Genomic DNA, 19174 nt, shown 5'->3' on the forward strand with positions numbered 1-19174 from the left:
ACAAACTGCCCATACGCTTATCAGCTTCTAGATGTGCCAGTATTTGTTGATTTAACTTGACCAACTGCCGTGACAACTGAAATGGCACATATAGCAACTGTAATCCTTTAGAAGTAGTGTATGCATAATATTCCTTTGGTGGTATTCCTGTTAGCCTGCACTGACTAGTTTCTTCTTGTAAGCCCTGTTGTTTTTGAATATTTATGAGATCTTCCTCTATTGACTGTTCATCTAGCACTTTTAACCCAGTAACTTCTACATCAGTATATACATATTCTGAAAGTTCTTTTCCATTTTGTGCTGCTTTTTTTGCTAATGTGTCAGCTAACGCATTTAACTTGAAAGTTTCACTTGTTGGTTTCTGATGTGCTTTCACCTTTAAGATGCTGTACTGTCCCTGTTGATTTGACATTGCTATTACTTTATGTATGTCATGTAATACTTCATCATGTTGTAATGATTTGCCTGCACTGCCTACAAATCCTCATCTTACCCAAAGAATTTACTGCATAAACACTGTCTGAGAAAATGTTAACAAGACTGTAATACTTGAGCACATACAGTACTGCCTCCAATTCAATTCAATTCAATTCAATTCAACTCTCTGAGCTGACATATGTCCTGGTAACTTTATTAGCTTGGGAGAACCCAGTTTTGGATTTTCCAGAACTACGGCAAATCCTGTCCAATATTTAACTTTGTTCCCAAACTGTGCTCCGTCCACAAAGACCACAAAGACGAATGTCTTAAAATAGTCAAAGTCAGATGCCAGAAATTGTACGTCAGATGTCATTATTTTTTTCTAAGCAGTTATGCTGTTTTGTTTCATATCCCATGTGATTTGACAAATAATATTTGTCCCCTGTCTGTATGGTGACAGTTTTCATGCTGAAAAGTGCCATCCATTTTGAAAAAACTGCTTGGCTAGTACCATCTGTGATTTTATTCATTTCAGAATTATCTTTCAGAGCTTTTACTGCTTGATGTGGTGTTTGTACTATAATATTGGAAAATGCAGTTAAATACTCAGTTTGCTTAATACCCCAGTAAATGGCTAACAACTGCTGAATGCATAGGTGATAGCCTATGTCCACTAGAGTCATTTTTGGACTAAAGAAAGTGACTAGACATAATGTTTTTTCCATTCTCTTGTTGCTACCATGTGGCCATTCCTGTAATATTAAAATAGATAATGTTTTTTTTTCCCTGTTGCTACTTGCAATACAAATGGTAACTTTGGTGTGGGCGTTATTAACTCTGTAGCTTGTGCTAGTTTTACCTTTATGTGCAAAAATGCTTTGTCTTCATGAGGTCCTCATTCTAAAAGGGTGGAGTTATTTTGTTCCTGTAACATTCTATATAGAGGAGCAGCCACAGCTGCATAATCCTCTATAAATTCTCTGTTGTAATTCATGATTTCCATGAATGTATGTAGATCTACTATTGTCAGTGGCTTTTTCATTTGTTAAATGCCTTGCACATGCACTGGGCAAGGAGACCTTCCCGATGGTTTTATAATTGTACCTAGAAACTTAACTTCTTGTGTCATAAACTAAATCTTTTCACCTTTAACCTTAAACCCTGCCTGCTGCAGAGTTTGAAAAACTCTTTTAAGAAGCCGTATGTACTCCACTGTTTCAGACTGAATTCGTATATCATCAAGGTAATGCAGTACTGAATCATCTTCTTCCAAACGCTGCAGAATGGACTCTACCATCTGATGAAAAATAACTGGACTATTCTGAAATCCTTGAGGTAACCTCATCATGATATACTGTTGATTTTTAAATATAAAGGCAAATCTTGGACAGTCTTTTTTCCGAGTGGCACAGCAAAAAAAAGCCATTTGCTAAATCTATTACTGTAAACCACTTACTTTGTGGTTTAATACATGCAGCCAGTTCTGGAACTCCTGGAATTAGGTGTACTCTAGGAGTTGTGTACTGATTAACCTTCTGAAAATCAGTGACAAGATGGTAACTGCTGTCTTTTTCTTAACTATCCAGATTGGTGCATTTGTGGGACTGTTGCCTTTTTCTATGATTCCTTTCTTTTCTTATATGTTCCTCTGCCTCCATAGCAATGGGATACTGTTTTTGAAATGGTGATATATATATATATATATATATATATATATATATAGTCCTGATCACTACCAACTGCTACTGGCATTTCTAGTTTTCCACAATCACTGGGACCCTTGGACCACAGGTTTGGGAATTGCTGTTGTAAATGCTGCCATGCATCCTCACTGTCTGTATTTACATGTCCTGTAGGTTTGTCAGGTTTCTCAGATAGAGAGATTGCACAGCAAACTGCACTTACCTCTCCCTCTCCTGTTTCCCTGTCTCCTATCCACAAAATACTGTTAGACAAAACAATTGCTATGCCCAAAGGTCCTAGAATGTCCATACAAATAATGGTAGTTTTGCAGGATGGATGCATCAAAAATGCACCCTTCCAGGACTGTCCTTCTTGGTAAAACTTTATGTCTACATCCCAGATACTTACTGCATAGCATCTTGTACCATTAAATGCTGAGATGCAAACATTTTTTTGTAGGATTTACAGGTAACTGTCTATTTGTAATGGATACTGCCACTCCTGTATCCAATAAAACATTTTGCCATAGTGACCCCTCTACCCAGATGTCAATCAGTGGTCATCCATCTCTACCGTTTTTAAAGGTAGTCATGAAAGATACCAGAATAGGTGGGGCACAACCCTTTTGTAAGGGAATCCATTTAACCTCACCCTTATTGTCAAATGAACCATGGCATACTACATGCTTTTTTGTCATTTTCTTCTGTGTCTGAGTGATCTACATATTTAGATTTTTCAATCTCTTTTCATAACTGTTGCCTAGCTATCTCTTCTGCTTGTTCTTCCAAATATTTTGGATTTACAGGTGAACATAACTCTCAACCTCTTAGAGAAGAAATCTGGACAGAGTCATAAATAAAAGGGGGACAAAGGCCCAAAAATAGGGACAATTTTTAAATATTGCTCTTATAAATTTAGAAAGTTGATAGAATAACATGTTTTGCATTAGCACAAATTTTCTTAAGGATATGAGGTCTGAAACTCAAATGTCTGCCAGTTTTCTAACTTCAGTCTTTAATAATTTGCCACTAATTTGCCAGAAAACTACAATTTTATGAAAAATGGACCAAAAATATGATGGAAAAATCTGGACATTCTGCGAATATCTGTACAGTTGAGAGGTATGCGGGAGAAGCTGCTAGAAAATCTACAGGGCATACATCCCCTTTCCCTGTGTACTAATGAACTTTATATATTTATATTTATATATCTACTTATTTATTGCATTTGTTAACTGGGAAAGTCCAGTGGGCCTGGAATGGGTCCATTTTCAGTGGAGGCCTGGGGAGAAAAGCTCCACAAAATTACATACAAAGAAAATATTAATACACATAACAGAGCAATGGATTAGTACTTTTACATTGAATGAACTGATAATAAAACAACAATAAAAAATTACAATAATGTAAACATAGAAGTAATAAATAGCATATATTCAAGTGATGCATGAATTAATATATATCTAACAAGGTCCATAGTGCATGAATGTAGTGTATCTGCAAGGTTCATAGTCATGGGGAGTTAAGAACAGTGTAAGAGGAGAAGGTGATAAAAAGGGCTGAGGAGGGAAAGGAAAGGGTAAAGTGACAGGGGAGTAGTAAGCAGGCAGAGTGAAGGGAAGGAAGTGATATTTAGAGGTGTAACACCAGGGAGACAAATTAGGAGTTGGGGTTGTATGTTGGGGAACAGGTGCATAACCAATGTGAGGAGAGGTGCAGTTTGAGGGATTTTTTAAAGGAGGCAGGATTGCTGATAGACCTGAGTGAAGGGGGGGGGGACTATTCCATGCCTTAGAGATAGTATGGGAATACAACATTTGACTGGCTGAGAGCTTAGGTTTCTCTACGGATAGTAACATTCTGTTTTTGGACCTGAGGTGTCTGTTAGGATAGTACATGGTGAGGATGGAGGGGCAGGTGTCTGATTAGTAGATCAGCTTATGGGCCATAGTTAATTACAGAAAAGTGAGATAGTGTGGGGATTCGAGCCAATTTAGTTGATGCGGTTTAGTTATCCATAGTCCAAGAGTGTTTATAAAGTGTCTGGCTCCTGTGATAGCCCACTGCAAACTGCAGGGTATTCACATTTTTTCATTATTTAGATGAATTGCTTATCTTTGCAGAGTCTGTTCCAAAGTGTTAAGAATTTCTCACTTGGGTCAATGATCTCTCCTACAGAGAATATTCAGAAGCCTTTTCTGTCGCCCTCTCATATGATTGTTTTTCTGGGGTGCCTGCTGGACACGTCATTACAAAGAACCTTTCTTCCACAGAAAGAAAACGGTAGATCTATATCTAGAACTTTTTCTGGAGTTTTCCACTCAGACTTCAGTCTCATTGAGGAAATTCCTCAGGATTCTTGGTCTCATGATATGCATGATTCTCATGATATCTTTTGCAAGATTCCACATGAGAAAGATACAATGGTATTTGAATTCTCTATGGTCCCATCATCAGCACCTAGTGACTTTTCAAATTCCAGTCTTCAGATTTGTAAACAAGGAGGTTATGTGGTGGAGACATCAAATATCTCTGAATCCAAGTCTTCTATTTCCCCATCTGCTCCAAAACAATTTTTTTACAACAAACACTTCAGAATTTACTGTGGAGCAGTACCAATGGGTGTCAAAGTACAATGTCTGAGTCAAAAAGGACACAGATCAAAACAAATAAACATGAAAGAGATGCTATCTCTTATAAATGATTTCAATTCTCTCAATCATCTCTGGTCCCCAGGACCTCTTCTAGTCTTTCCAGACAACACCACAGAGATGTGGTACATAAGCAAGCAATGGTGAACCAGATCTTGCCTAATGTGCTGACTAGTCATGTTAGCACAGAGTATAGCTTAAAGCACAATCTCACTCTACAGGTATCTTCCCGTCAGTGTAAAATTATGTGGCAGACAAGCTGAGCAGGACCAGGGCAGACCTTCACAAATGGAAACTAAATTAGGTGATCTTCTAATATCTGATCCATCTGTGGGGAGCATGTCAGTTAGACTGGCTTGCCACTCTCTAAACCATCTTTTGGTAAAATTCTACTCTAATGCTGCATGGAAGAAGGCCTGGAAGACATATACGTTTTCTTTTCCTTGGTCAGGAATGTTCAGGTATGCTTTTCCACCCTTTCCATTGATATCAAGAATACTTCTGAAGATTCAGGAGGACTCCCAAAAGATCATTTTAGTGACTCCCTTCTGGTCTAGGCATGGGTGCTTCTCCCTTCTTTTGGAATTGGCTAGGGGCAGTTACCACAAGCATCTTCTCAGACAGGGTTTACTCTCACAAGATCAGGGATGCTTGATACATCCTGACCCCAGAAAATTACAGTTGACTACAATAGACTGCCTGGATATTAGGGTTTTAATACCTTTTAGGCACCTTTTTTCTAAGGATGTTCAGCAAGTATTTATTGGGGAAAGAAACCCTGCTACTAGAAAATCATATATTAGTAAATGGAAAAAGTTTTCTAGTTGGTGCCAACATTATTACCAGCACTGATATAGGGCTAGTGTTTTCTGGTTTTATAATATTTGTGTGAGTTACTATCCTATGGTCTATCTTATTACTCACCAAGTTTCATCTTTTGACCATTTCAGCATGTCTGACATTGGATATCCCTCCTTCATGCAGTCTCACGTCATAAGAAGCCTTCCAGAAAACCAGTGGATTCTCCTAGGGATTTGAATTTTGTGTCAGAAAAGCTAACACTTGCTCCATTTGAACCAGCTCATCAGGCTGGCTTGAGTTTCTTAACATAGAAAACAGTCTTACTCATTGGTCTAACATGTGCAAGAAGAGTATCTGATAGGTCAACCTTATCTCATTTTCCACAAAAGTGAGGTTTCATTGAGAACTAATCCTTCTTTCTAAATTTGTGTCTGGGTTTAAATTAAACCAATCTATCCAGCTTCCTGTCTTCTTTCCAGAACTTAAAAAATGAGGGAGCAAGGATACTTTATACCTTGAATGTCCACAGACAGCTCAAGTAATATCTTAGCAAAAGAGAAGCTTACAGAAACTCTGATCAGTTGTTCATTGCTTGTGACGGTTAGAAAAAAGGACAATCTAAGTAAAAAAAGACTATTTCCAAATGGTTATCTCATTTTATTACCTTTTATTTTTCCCACCACAAGAAAACTATTCTGGGCATGGTCAAAGCTCATTCTACCAAGGCTTCATATATGGCATTTTGGACATGGTTGTGAAGCCGTAACTTGGTCTTCTCTGCCTACTTTTATAAAGCACTATAAACTAGATTCCTTCTCCACGTTTAGGATAAGCTTTGCTAGGATCATTCTCCAGGATTTCCTGGACAGTTCTCCTTCCACTAGTGTCCTGCTAAGAGCACAGCACATAGCCAGCTTGTCAGAGATCTAACTTCCTTCCCTCTCACTCACTCTAGCTGCTGATAGGTAGCACCCATTTTAGAAGGACATATATCAGCAATCAGAGTGAAGTAAATCTGCAGAATTTTCCTATCATCTCAAGAAGCATCTCTCTGACTCCAGAGCAACATCAGTCAGTTAAAAGCTCTTTGCCAAACAACTTTTGCGGTTATCCACCTTAAGAATACTGGCTTTTGTCAGTGACGTTTTGTATGTGCTTCTGCACTGTTTACTTAGTTTATTTTACAATTTTGTGTGGAAAACTATGACTTTATGAAAATATTAAGGATTGTGTGCTGTGTTTCTACAGTCAGAATGTGTGCATCTTACATATTTTACTGTTTTTAACAGCTTTATAAAGTTTTTTTAATTTCTCAGGTAATAAATGTGCTGTGATATTTCTGACTAAAAGTTTAAGGTCTGGTGACAATTTTCAGTGTACTGCTTGTGTTTGCTAGAGTGAGGACATTTTTTTCTGATCCTTGGGGGAAGGAAGTGTGCTTTAATGTTTAGTAGTGAATACTTACCTTCTCCCAGTGTTATTGAACTCACTGTACCAGCAATCAGATAACTTCTCTGGCTACAGCATGGATAATATTTCCTGCCTTCTTCTTCTACTCTGCTTGTAGCTAAAAACAAAAACAAGTAAAATTATTGCCTCAGCCTATGGTTAGTGACTATGGTGTGGCTAAAGACAGTTCCACAGCCTGCTTATGTATTGCCTTGACTCCCTCTGGTATAGCTGTAATGGCCGCTATGGACCAGGGGTTAGACACATTCTCAGGGTCTGTTCCAGTATCTGTCACAGGTATGGAAGAACCAAATACTTTAAGTACAGAAATTGTCTGTGGAATAGGTTCATAGGTTTGTACTAGGCTATTGGCCCTAGGGCCTATACAAGTCTAGCCATAACAAATCCCTGGCTATTTCTTCCCACAGTATTTACTTCCCTGGACCTCTGTCTAGCAGGGCGACTGACATGATCCCCGGGGTGAATTTCCTATCTCCCATCCAATCATCAAGGTTCCTTTTGAAGAGGGCCAACAAGGCACTCTGCTTGACATGTATGGGCAGTCTATTCCAGAGTCTGGGGAGTCTCTGGGTCAGGAACCTATCCAGCATGTTTTGTTCATTGTGATGACAACTGACAAAATGAGACCTCTTGCCAGAGATAACAGACTTATGTCTGACCACTCTCCCAGTAGGAATATTCCTAGAAAAACTGAAGTAGAAACTTAATTACAGGGCAGATGATCTTTTTTTTTTTTTGCATACAAGTCAGATGTTATATCTTTGGCTAATATTGTTTTGCAGTCAATCAGTTCTGGGGGCTGTTTTTTGTATGCAAGTCAGATGTTATATCTTTGGCTAAAACTATTTTGCAATCAATCAGTTCTGGGGGCTGTTTTTATTTCAGAGTCCTAGTGCAGATATTGCCAGCCAACAGTGTTTTCAGATGATGAGGATTCTGCCAGAGATAGGTATGATTTCCACAGGTACCCATCTCACAGAACTCTTGACACTTCAGACAGTGAACCTGAAGTTAATCCCAGGCAAGTTATTTCCTTTGCTGAAACTGTTGCTAGACTCAGGGATGATTTTGCTTCGGAGCAAACAGGGGCTCACCCAGAAATGGGCAGACTTTTTACTCTACTAAGGGATGGGTTTCCTAATTCTGCACCTATTCTTCCCATTTTGCCAGATCTAGAAGACACTTTTTAAAGCTGCCAGTGCAAGGCTCCTAACTCACTGGTTGCAGTTCCAAAGAAAGCTGATAAGCAGTATGTGACATCCCTCCTCTGGGCCAGTGATCAAGAAGCCTCAGTCCTCACCACTTTACTTGTAAGAAAAATTGACACACGCACACAATATTTTCAGATGCAGCCCTCTGCACCAAGTACAGTTTCCCTTAAGAGCACACATAGAATGCACACTCCAGTTCTGGGGCTTGGCTTTCTCTCCAGCCCCAAATAAGACTCCCCGCTGACCACAATAGAGCTGAGTCCTTAGCGGGGTGTTCCAAGCCAAGTCCTCTACCGCTGTCTGTGTGGAATCATTGCTATCAGTGTCCCTGTTCTAAGTAGCTGTCATATATACTCTTTGAAATTTGATTTTCACACACACGCACACCTGGGAAAGGATGGAACAGCTTACCCTCTCCACCAACTCCACCCAGACTATAAAGTAGATTTGCTGCCACCAGAACACATGAATCCAGCTACTTTAAAGCTCTACCAGGGTACTGCATTTCACTTAGTAAAATTAATACTTATACAAATGGTAGTGTTTAACTAAGCAGTAAGACTTTCAGGAACATGGAGCCACAGTGCCACCAAATAATTGGAAATACTCTCAAAGATTAAATATTTTCTAAAATACAAGCCATAATGAAAGGTTTAGATATATTTAATAATAAATAATAATAAAAAAATAAAATACTGAATATCTATTTACAACAAACACCAGAGTTTCATTCACAGAAAATATTGAAAAAAAACAACACAGATGGAAAGACTCAGACAGTACAGAAAAAAACATTTTGCTAATCTCACTATATTTTTTAACTGACTGAAGAATTACTGTTCTCTAGTTACTTACTAAAGTAAGGTAAAATGAAAGTTGATGAGTGTCTTGTGAAGTCCAAAAGCAGAGTGCACACCTCACATCTCACACTAGTACAATTTCAGTGCTGGCTACAGAATGACATCACATCTGGTCACGTGATTCTGTGGTTCCCAAACTACCCTCTCATTATAATCTGAGCCATGATCTGGCACTGCTGTGTCACAATACACACATAGAACTTTAGCTAAGGTTTATTACAGCATCTGGAAATTGAAAAACAATTCCAACACTTCCATCATTCCAGCAGAAACTAACAAGCAATTCTCTGGCACCCCAGGGTAGCAGTTAGTTCACAACTAAGGACAACAGAGCAGGATTTCACAGGCATTGTGTCTCTGGCTGCATTCACACCTGTGAGATAAAATCTTTATGACCTAAACCAAGTCATTTAATTTCAGGCCATTTTTGTTAAGGTTATCTGGGCTGAGCTTAACCCCTTCCCTTCCAGTATCCTCTGTTAATATATATATATATATATATATATATATATATATATATATATATATATATATATATATATATATACATTTCCTCAGTTACAACAATACAGTCTGACATACATGTATATTTATTTTCTGTCCAGCAGGACCCACTGTTGATACGTTTCTAACACAAGCAATGTTACAAATACATTTTAACATAAGGATCTGTACAAATCAGTTTGATATTCAAGTTACCTATAATTCTTTACAGAACTGCAGCTAGCTATGCTGGCATATGTTACACATTCACTGTCCTACTCTCCCTGGCACGGTTGGTGCTACCTCACATCATCACATAGTATATGGTCTTTTCAGATTATAAATGTCTTTATTCTCAACTGCTAACTGACCCTGCTACAATAATCTCAGGAGTAGCAGCTAACAATAAATCTTTAGCTTCCTCTAACCCACTACCCTCTAATAAGAAGGGCAGGTGGTTAGACAAACAGACTGTCTGCTTCTATTACATTAGTCTTTAGGATCTTCAATTATCAGAGTGTATGTGGTAGTTCATACTAAAAGTTGCTTACAATTTGGATGACTTTGCTGCTTTATTATCTCCAGACGGCAAATTGTATTTGAATCAGATTGTTTCTAATGCGACACATTTCTAAATATGCTCTGAGAAGTGTGTATGATTGTACTGACATTGTGTCTAAAGCTTCTGCTTTTGTGATGTTGAAAAGATTTGCTTGGTTTCTGAATTAGAATTTTTCTGATGATTTGAAGTCTGAAATCCTGATTTCTCCACTTAGCCTTGATATGATATTTGGCTCTGTGGCTATACAAATTTTAAACAGTATTACAGCAGAGGTAAATTGGTGCATGGAGTTTATAGGATTTTTCAGGTACCCAGGTTCTACCATAACAAGGCAGCTTCTCAGTCCTTTAAGGGGCATAACAATTAGAAATCTCAGCCTAATAAAAATTAGGCCTCCAAAATAAAATGGCAAGTGACTGACTCTTCCAAACCAAATAAAAGAAGTAACTTTCTCAAAAAGAGTCATTATCCAGTTAATGAATGACTGTGCCAGGAATCTGATCACATTACCTACACCTCCAGCCCCAGTTTTCCTACCTTTCTCACAATGATTGACCCTCAACTCCTTAGCCTGGGGTCAGGTGTTTTCAGACAGTTGGGTACTGAAGGTGATTCTTCTCTTCCTTTGAGGGTAATCCCACTACATCTACCCATCCAGCATGGTTTCACCTATGCTAAAATGTATGGCAGAGGCAGGGATCATAGAACCAGTAACTGCAAATCAGATGGGCAAAGATTTTTATTCCAGGATACGTTTGGTACAAAAGAAGTAGCATACTTGTAGACCTTTGTTAGATCTGTCTTTTTTTCAACCTTTTTAGTGAAAGTTTCAAAATTCAGAATGTTGACCATGCAATCAGTACTTGCCCTAATTTCAGACCACTGTCTTATCTCAAAGATGCACATCATCACATACCCAGTGCTCACAGTTTCAGGAAACATGTAAGGTTTGCTGTACCTGGGTCAAATTATCAGTTGCCTGTATTACCCTTTGGGCTCCCCACTGTATCCTGAGTGTTTAGAAAGTGCCTAGCCCCAAGGGTGGCTCACAGCAGATTGCAGGACATCCACATTTATTTTCTTATTTAGATGACTTGCTTATTTGTGCAAAGTCTTCCCAGATGTTTGGAGTTCTTAATAAAGGTGTCCAACCTCCAGTCACATCTGGTATTTCACTTGAACCTACAAAGATCTTATTTCACACCACCTCACAAAATTGTCTTTTTGGGATGTCTGATAGATACACTTAGGCAAATTGCCTTCCTTCCAAAAGAAAAGTAATATCTGACCAGCAGAGCTTTTTGAGTTTTTCTCAACAGCTTCAGACTCCTACAAGAGAATTTCTCAGACTTCAAGGCCTCATTGTATCCATGATCCTAATAATACCACATGAGAACAATCTTGGACCTAGCACCTACAGCACTTGGATTTTCATATTCCTGTGTTGGGGTTTATAAGGAGAAAATTGCAGTGGTGAAGGGATCATATGGCTCTAATGCAGGATTCCCTTTCTCTCTTGCAGCCCCAGCTTAATCTGTTCAGACAGACTCCAGATTTTGCTTGGGGTGTATTCTGTGGGAGTAAAAGTGCAAGGTCTGTGGCGGTATTTGAACAGGCCAAATCACATAAACATCAAGGAAATGCTAGTAGTGATTCATGATTTGAAAACTCATCACCATCCATGAGCCCCATACAGGTAGTTACAGACAAGAATACAATGATGTGGCTTGGAAGTTGGCTGTTTGGCATTTTCTTATTCTTAAGACCTTCTATATTCCATCACAGCAAAACATTATGACAGACAGGCTCAGCAGATCCTGGATAGACCTCACAAATGGAAACTCAATACAGGTGTGTTTCAGAACTTGATCCAGGGTTGGAGAAAACCTCAAGTAGATCTGTTCACGTCCTTATGAAACAGGCAATTAGAAAAATTATTTTTGAGACATCCTTGCAGCCAAGCATGGAAAACAGATGCTCTGTCACTCCCTTGGTCAGAAATGTTTCTGTATGCTCTTCTTCCCTTTCCATTGATATCTGGGGGACTTCTAAAGATTTAGAAAGAATTACCAAAAGTCATTGTATTTTCTCTCTTTTGGTCCAAGCAAAATGCTTTCTCCTTTCTTATTGAACTGGCCAAGGGCAAGAACCACACGCTTCCTCACTGATTGGATCTACTCATAAACCCCAACATCAGTCAACTACAACTGATGGCCTGAATTATTAAATTTTATACATTTTTGACACCATGTGCAGCAGGTACTAAAGAAGGTAAGAATACCTGCTACTAGAAAATCTTAGGTTGGCAAATGAAAGGTATTTTTTAGTTAGCACCTTGCCAATCACAGTGGGCCCAAACGAGAAGTTGCACCTTTGTTTCTCAAATATTTGCGTGAGATACTTAAAGATGGCTTGTTGTTTGCTTCCATTATGTTGCATCTTGCAGCCATCTCAACTTGTCTTTCTATGAATTCACCTCTTTCTACTATGCTGTGGGCAAAAAGTTTTTAAAAGGAGTGTTGCGCATGAGACCCTCTCACAAGCAAATTCCTCCTCCTTGAGGTCTCAGTTTTATTCTAAAAAATAAATTTACCTTAGTTCCTTTTCAGTTAGCCTTTACGGCTGACTTCTGGTTCATTACATGGAAAACGGTTTTACTTGCTCTGACATCTACAAGCTCTCATGTTGGGAGAACCCTGTCTGTTTTTCTCCCGAGATAGGGTTACATTACACATAAATCCTTCATTCATACCTACAGTTGTTTTTAATTTTACCTTGAGTCAAGCCATTAATCTCCCAGTTTTCTTTCCAGAGCCAAAACACAAGGGAGAGCAGATTTGTACATACTTTTGATGTGCATAGACAGCTCAGGTTCTCCCTTGACAGAACCAAGTCCTTTTGGAAGGCTGAACAGCTCTGTTTCCTATACTGGGACTAAGAAAGGCTAACTTGTGTCTAATCAGACTATATCCAGATGGTTGTCTTCTGCTATTATTTTTTTTTCTATTTCCACCATGGTATAACTATTACAGGAAGCGTTAAGGCACATTCTACCAGAGCATTATCCTCTTTGATGACATACTGGAAAAGGTTGAACTCTCAAAGTATTCTAGAAGCAGCAGCTTGGTCCTCTGTTTATATATTTATAAAGCACTACACACTGGATTCCTTCTCTAGGTCCAGGACAGGCTTTGCTAAGGCCATTCTCCAGTGGCTCCTGGACTCTTATCCTCCATCCTTCCAGGTAAGGTAAGCTTTGGAAATCTACTCATAGCCTACTGCAGCAGTGAGAATGAAGAACATAGCACAGCTGTATAAGTCCTACTGACCCATAACAGTAAATGATTACATTTTTTCACTGCTGCAGTAACTGAATCCACTCACTCCCTTTGTAGATAGTTGAGGTGAGACACAACCTCCTTTTTTATCTTTGTTATTGTTGTCATTGTCATTGTTGTTTCTTGGATAATTTTCATGGTGATTTTTAATTGTTGGCTCAGGATAAATCCACCTTTCTTTCTTGGGATAGTAAAATCCTGAAAAATTTACCACACTCGGGGTGGTGATATACTTCCCTTGAAAAAGGGTACAGCCTATCATCAACCAGAGTGAGTGACAGGGAAGTGAGTTAGAGCTTTGGTAAGCTAACCAGGTACTATGTATTTGGCAATACACTATTCATAGGTTACTTCAGCAGTGAAGAAATTTGAACATCCACTGTTATGGGTAAGTAAGATTTACAGAAGAGTAATTTCCTCTGATCTATGATAATCTACTCATATAGCTTAGGTCGCTGCAGCAGTGATCATGATGATGTACATGCTACGGTTGAGTAAGTAAAATTACCATAACAGCAGATGTTCACATGATCACTGCTGCAGTAACCAATCTCTTCCCCCATTTGTGCATGTTTTTTATGCCAAGGAGAAGACATGTATTTTCTCTTTTCTTAGAAATGTAATTTCAGGGTTTAGCCTCCCTCTCTCAGTTTGCATGAATGCTGTGAAGGCTTTTGTGCCCAAACCTGATTTTTAGTCAGCTCAGCTCAAAAGGACTAACAGTTTGGGCACATGGAAGGTTCCCTGAAGCTTTGGAAACTGGCTGTCTGTTATAGCCTATAAAGAGTAGATGATCATTTGAACATCTACTATTATGGTAAGTTTGCTTACACAAATGCACTTTTTATTCCATCTAGACATGCTATTCCTTTTCCTGTCCTACTCTGGTCCTGCTGTGATCTGACATATTGGCCAAAACCAAACCCCTGCTTCTCTGAATACTGATATCAACCTACAGTTAAGGATGAAATGTCAGAAAAAACAGTCCGTTCCCATACTACCAGTATACTACGGTTTGCATAAGCAATCTCAATGAGTTGCATCTCAATGAGTTAATCATACAGTATTTTGTTTTGATCCCTTCTCCTTCCAACATGGTACCAGCCTGTCATCCCAGTACCTGTAAACACCAAGTTTACCGGATGTCTCCTTGAACCCCCAGAAACTTCTCAATCAGATGGTTCTGGGGCTGGTTATAAAAACCAGGCATCTGTGGGCTCAGCACTCCTGTGAATCCCTATGGAGGGATGGTGTTACTTATGATCTACCCATTTTCTCCCTCTGCCTTGCAGACCTAATAGTATGCCTGGGGGTGAGGGGCATAGGCATGCAGTGGAGACTTGCGGCGTATCACTGCACCTCTGCAGCACAGGCATGCCTCCACCCAGTTCTGCTCTTTTAGGCATGCCTACCAGTGTGTCTTCCCTAGCTTCCACCAGGGACTGACAAAGCAGACGTCCATAAATCTGCCCACCCACCCCAAGAAGGTAACGCCAATCCCTCCCTGCCACTCCATCATTTGCCTGAACTGCTAATTGAACCAAGTTTGGCTGGGTCACTGTCAGGCCTTTATTCCTGTACACCACTGGAGCAGCTTAATCTTACAACAGTTCATTATAACTCAAATAAAAAGACTGACTGATTGACTGAGAGACTGTGTAGAAAATAAACCTACACACACTGTACCCAATATATTTGCCTTGAGCTCTTGCAAGACAAATTATGTCCTCTTTTTTTTCCTCTCAGCCCTCTAGTGCTGACAAGATAGAATTGTTTTTGTTTCTCTTGCTAAGAATTTTCTAATGCTGTCGATGCTCTCTTAATGCAAAACCTGGAGTCACCTTAAGCAGGAATTCAAATTGGGTACGTTTAGAGCATGCAGTTATTCAAAGATGGCAAACTTCGTCAACTTTATTTAGCATTTTCATTTTTAATCCAGTAATCAAAACTGTTATTGTACCTGGAGTTACATGATTGATGCCATACTCATCCCTTATGTTTAACACATATGACAATTGTTTTGAGACCCTACATTTCAAGCAGACTGAATTTATCATGGATACTAACTGGGGAACCTGTCATTACAATGATGTTATTTGCTAAACATTGCTTTCTTACTAGTATATTCTGATGAGACTTTAAACCAAGGTCCCATCTGCTTGAGATGGTGGTAGCTCAGGTGGATGTACCTGTCAAAAAATGTAGGGAAGTTCTCTAATGCCCTGGCCAAATTTCCCGTAATAGTATAAATACAACCTTGGGTCTCCCCTGAAAAGGTGCCACTAATGAATGGGACTAATCTGGTCAACAGAACAAAAAAAAAATCTGGTTTCTTTTACATGGTTTGGTTGTGCACATCTTAGTTTTTACAATTCTTTTGAGTTTGAAAAATGTCTGGGCTCTAAACATTTTTCTTAAAATGGTATAGCATGTAAGATTTTGATTTTTAATGGCTTTATTTTCAGTTTTCTGATTTTGTTTTTCATTCTGTTTTTTTATCTCTCCTTAAAAGAGATGATTATGTTTTGTCAAGGGGGACTTAAGGATTTAACAGACAGATAATAAAACAGCAAAAATATATGCTTAAATCATTTTGCATTATGGAAATCTTGTCATGAAGGATGTGCAAATTTGAAAATAGTTTGATCTTTGTAACCGGAATTTGCTTCTAGATAATAAATCACAAGGAACAATGTGTTGCTGTCTCTCATCAGATTACTTCAGGGATGATATTCAGAAGTGCTTGCTAGATCAATATCTGTCTGCATGTACAGACTTGGAAACATAATCTGATTATTGCCAAGCAGTAATAACATAATAGTCTTTTTAACAAAAAACATATTTTATGTACCCATTTCTGGATATCTTTAATTTATGCACTAATTTAAATTAGTATATTGTACATTTTTTTCCTGCAGGCTGCAATCCTAAATTTAAGAACACTGATGGAATGACTCCAAGACTTCTTGCAAAAGAGTATGGTCAAAAGGCTGTTATGAAAGAATTAAGAAAGGCAGAGCGTTCCTATGCCAAGTTTTCAAAGCCAGGAAATGTAAACCCAAACAAAGCTTGGGCTGTTAGGTTGTATGACTGGTCTCTAGAAAATGAAAATGCTCTTCGTAATTCGTTTGAAGCAGCTGGTACTGGTGAAGGCACAATTCTAAAGGAAGAATTTATTACAGTGTTGCAGGAGAGGGAAGCACCTGTTACTGGTGAAGAGATACAGCAAATCATTCAAGCACATGACAAAAGTCGTGATGGAAAAGTAAATATTGATGAGTTCTTTAAAGGTTCAAAATACTTGTCAAAACCCTTTCTTATGTCATCTTATGAGTCTAAAAAGAAAGGGAAAAAAGGTAAAAAAGGTAAAAAAGGGAAGGGCAAACTTTCTATACCCATGCCGATATGTACTGTTCCAGATAATTTAATTTTTCGCCGTGAAAATGGTGGTCCCCCTCATTTTATGATCGAAAGTTATGAACAGTTTACAGATTCTAGTCGATTTGACAGGGACCGTCCACCAGAACATCCTCTGCAGGATGATTCTGCTTGGTATCTTGATCTCCCTGACAAGTCCTACACTAACATAAATTTTGTCACTAAAGCAGGTGACATTGAATCTTTGAAACGAGCATTTGCTGAGGGAGTACCTATTGATATCAGAGACACATTTTATAAAACTCCACTGATGGCTGCTTGTGCACATGGAAACTTGGAAGTTGTAAACTTTCTTATATCAATGGGGTAAGTACAACTTTGTGAAATCTGTTGCTTTGATTTTTTAAGTATTACTTGCCTTTATTCCTGTAACAATATGGCCTACTATGTAACATTTGTCACAAGAAATAGCAAATACTTACATGATACTCTAATGTGATTCTTATCATGTGTTCCATATTCTACTATTAGGTATTTCAATGCTGGTATGACATAAGTTAGTAGCACATCCGCCTCTGAAACTGAGGGGTGTAGGTTCTGTTTTAAGATGTATGCTGAAATCAAGCCAGAAATATAAACATCTGAGTGCAGCATAAGACTGCAGTTTAGCACTGTACTCAGTGTTTCTGTTGTCATTTAGATGAGACATTAAACTGAGCTCTTTTGTAGTCCTTTCTAGCAGTCCGGCTATACACACACATATATATATATATATATATATATATGGTTCCCATTCAGAAGCCTGAAACATCATAAGCCTGAAAATCAAAATCCTGAAACCAAAAGCCTGAAAATTCAGAATCCTGAAAACTCAAAATCCTGAAAGCCCAAAATCCTGAAAGACCAAAATCCTGAAACTCAAAATCCTGAAAACACAAAATAGACATACTGATGTCATTGTGGCTTTGCTATTGTTAGCCCTGTGGTGTTAGGTCATGCGTTGGGGTTAGGTAAGTGTGCGGTTGGTTTTATTTTAGGGTTAGGGGCGGTTTAAGTGAGTTAGGGTTAGGGCTTAGGTTAGGCATGTATGCAATAGTGACAAATATTGGGGTTAGGGGCGGTTTAAGTGAGTTAGGGTTAGGGCGCGGGTCAGGTGAGTGTGCAATAGTGACGGACCTTAGGGTTAGGGTTAGGGTCAGGGTCAGTTGGTAGATACTAGTGTCTTCATAGTGACATATTAGCATTATTTGTGTTTTCAGGATTTTGAGTTTCAGGATTTTGGTCTTTCAGGATTTTGGGCTTTCAGGATTTTGAGTTTTCAGGATTCTGAATTTTCAGGCTTTTGGTTTCAGGATTTTGATTTTCAGGCTTATGATGTTTCAGGCTTCTGAATGGGAACCATATATATATATATATATATATATATATATATATATATATATATATAAATATATTGGTGCTGCTCTGATTAGAGTCTAGGAATATAAGGTATCATTTAGAAAGGAAAGTAATTTTTTGGTGTTCTGGCCAAGATCCCCTTCTCATAAAACCAGGACATGCAGTTTCTAGTTTCATATGGGTGAAGTTGTGCATACTGACTTCTATCATATATTCAGCAGTGTTAAAACCAGCCTTAAGTACTGTGTGTAAAGTACAACCAGTTAAGAAAAATGCTACATAAACAGTAATGTTTCACTAAGTAAATGAAGCAACCTTCACTTATTGAAATTTATTTATAAAATATTAAGCTGCTTGACAGATTCACTGTTCCCAATACCAAATCCATGAATAAATGATAAGATGGTTCCATTAAGCTATGGAGTCTGCGAACTTTCAGGAATCAAAGAGTCACCAAACAATACATTCGTACATAGGTTCATAGCTATCATCCTCAACATCATCATCATTATCAACCTCTTTTTCCCATTTTCTACATGGGGTCTGGGTGTTGTGTCAACTGTCACCATCTGTCTCTATTCAGTCCCACTTTCCTCCCTTCTTCGACATTTATGCCTGACTTCCGTAGGTCTTCTCTCACACAATCCATCCACCTCTTTGCAGGATGCCCTCTTTTCCTCTTGCCTTCTCCCTGTCCCTCACAAATCATCTTCACCAGACTGTCTTCTGGTTTTCTACACATATGCCTAAACCACCATAATCTGTTCTCCTTGACCTTTACTAGAATTGGTGATACTTTGGCTTCTGCTCTTATGTCCTCATTTCTTCATCTGTCCCACAGTATGCATCCTACCACCCATCTTAGGCACTTCATCTCCATCACCCAAATCTCACTGAGGCAGTGGCAATGATACATAGTA

The 19174-nt window shown here is 38.6% G+C and overlaps 1 protein-coding gene across 1 annotated transcript in view; it reads left to right on the forward strand.

Moving 5' to 3' along the window:
* ANKEF1 (ankyrin repeat and EF-hand domain containing 1) overlaps positions 1–19174 on the forward strand; it is a 1352638-nt gene that overhangs the window by 541650 nt on the left and 791814 nt on the right. Inside the window, exon 6 of the mRNA XM_044056684.1 lies at positions 16397–17222. Coding sequence (XP_043912619.1) covers positions 16397–17222 — 826 coding nt within the window. The remainder of the gene's footprint in view (positions 1–16396; positions 17223–19174) is intronic.

This window comes from Protopterus annectens, chromosome 1.part2, assembly GCF_019279795.1.
Source record: "Protopterus annectens isolate FY-2018-M chromosome 1.part2, PAN1.0, whole genome shotgun sequence".
Taxonomy (NCBI): Eukaryota; Metazoa; Chordata; order Ceratodontiformes; family Protopteridae; genus Protopterus; species Protopterus annectens.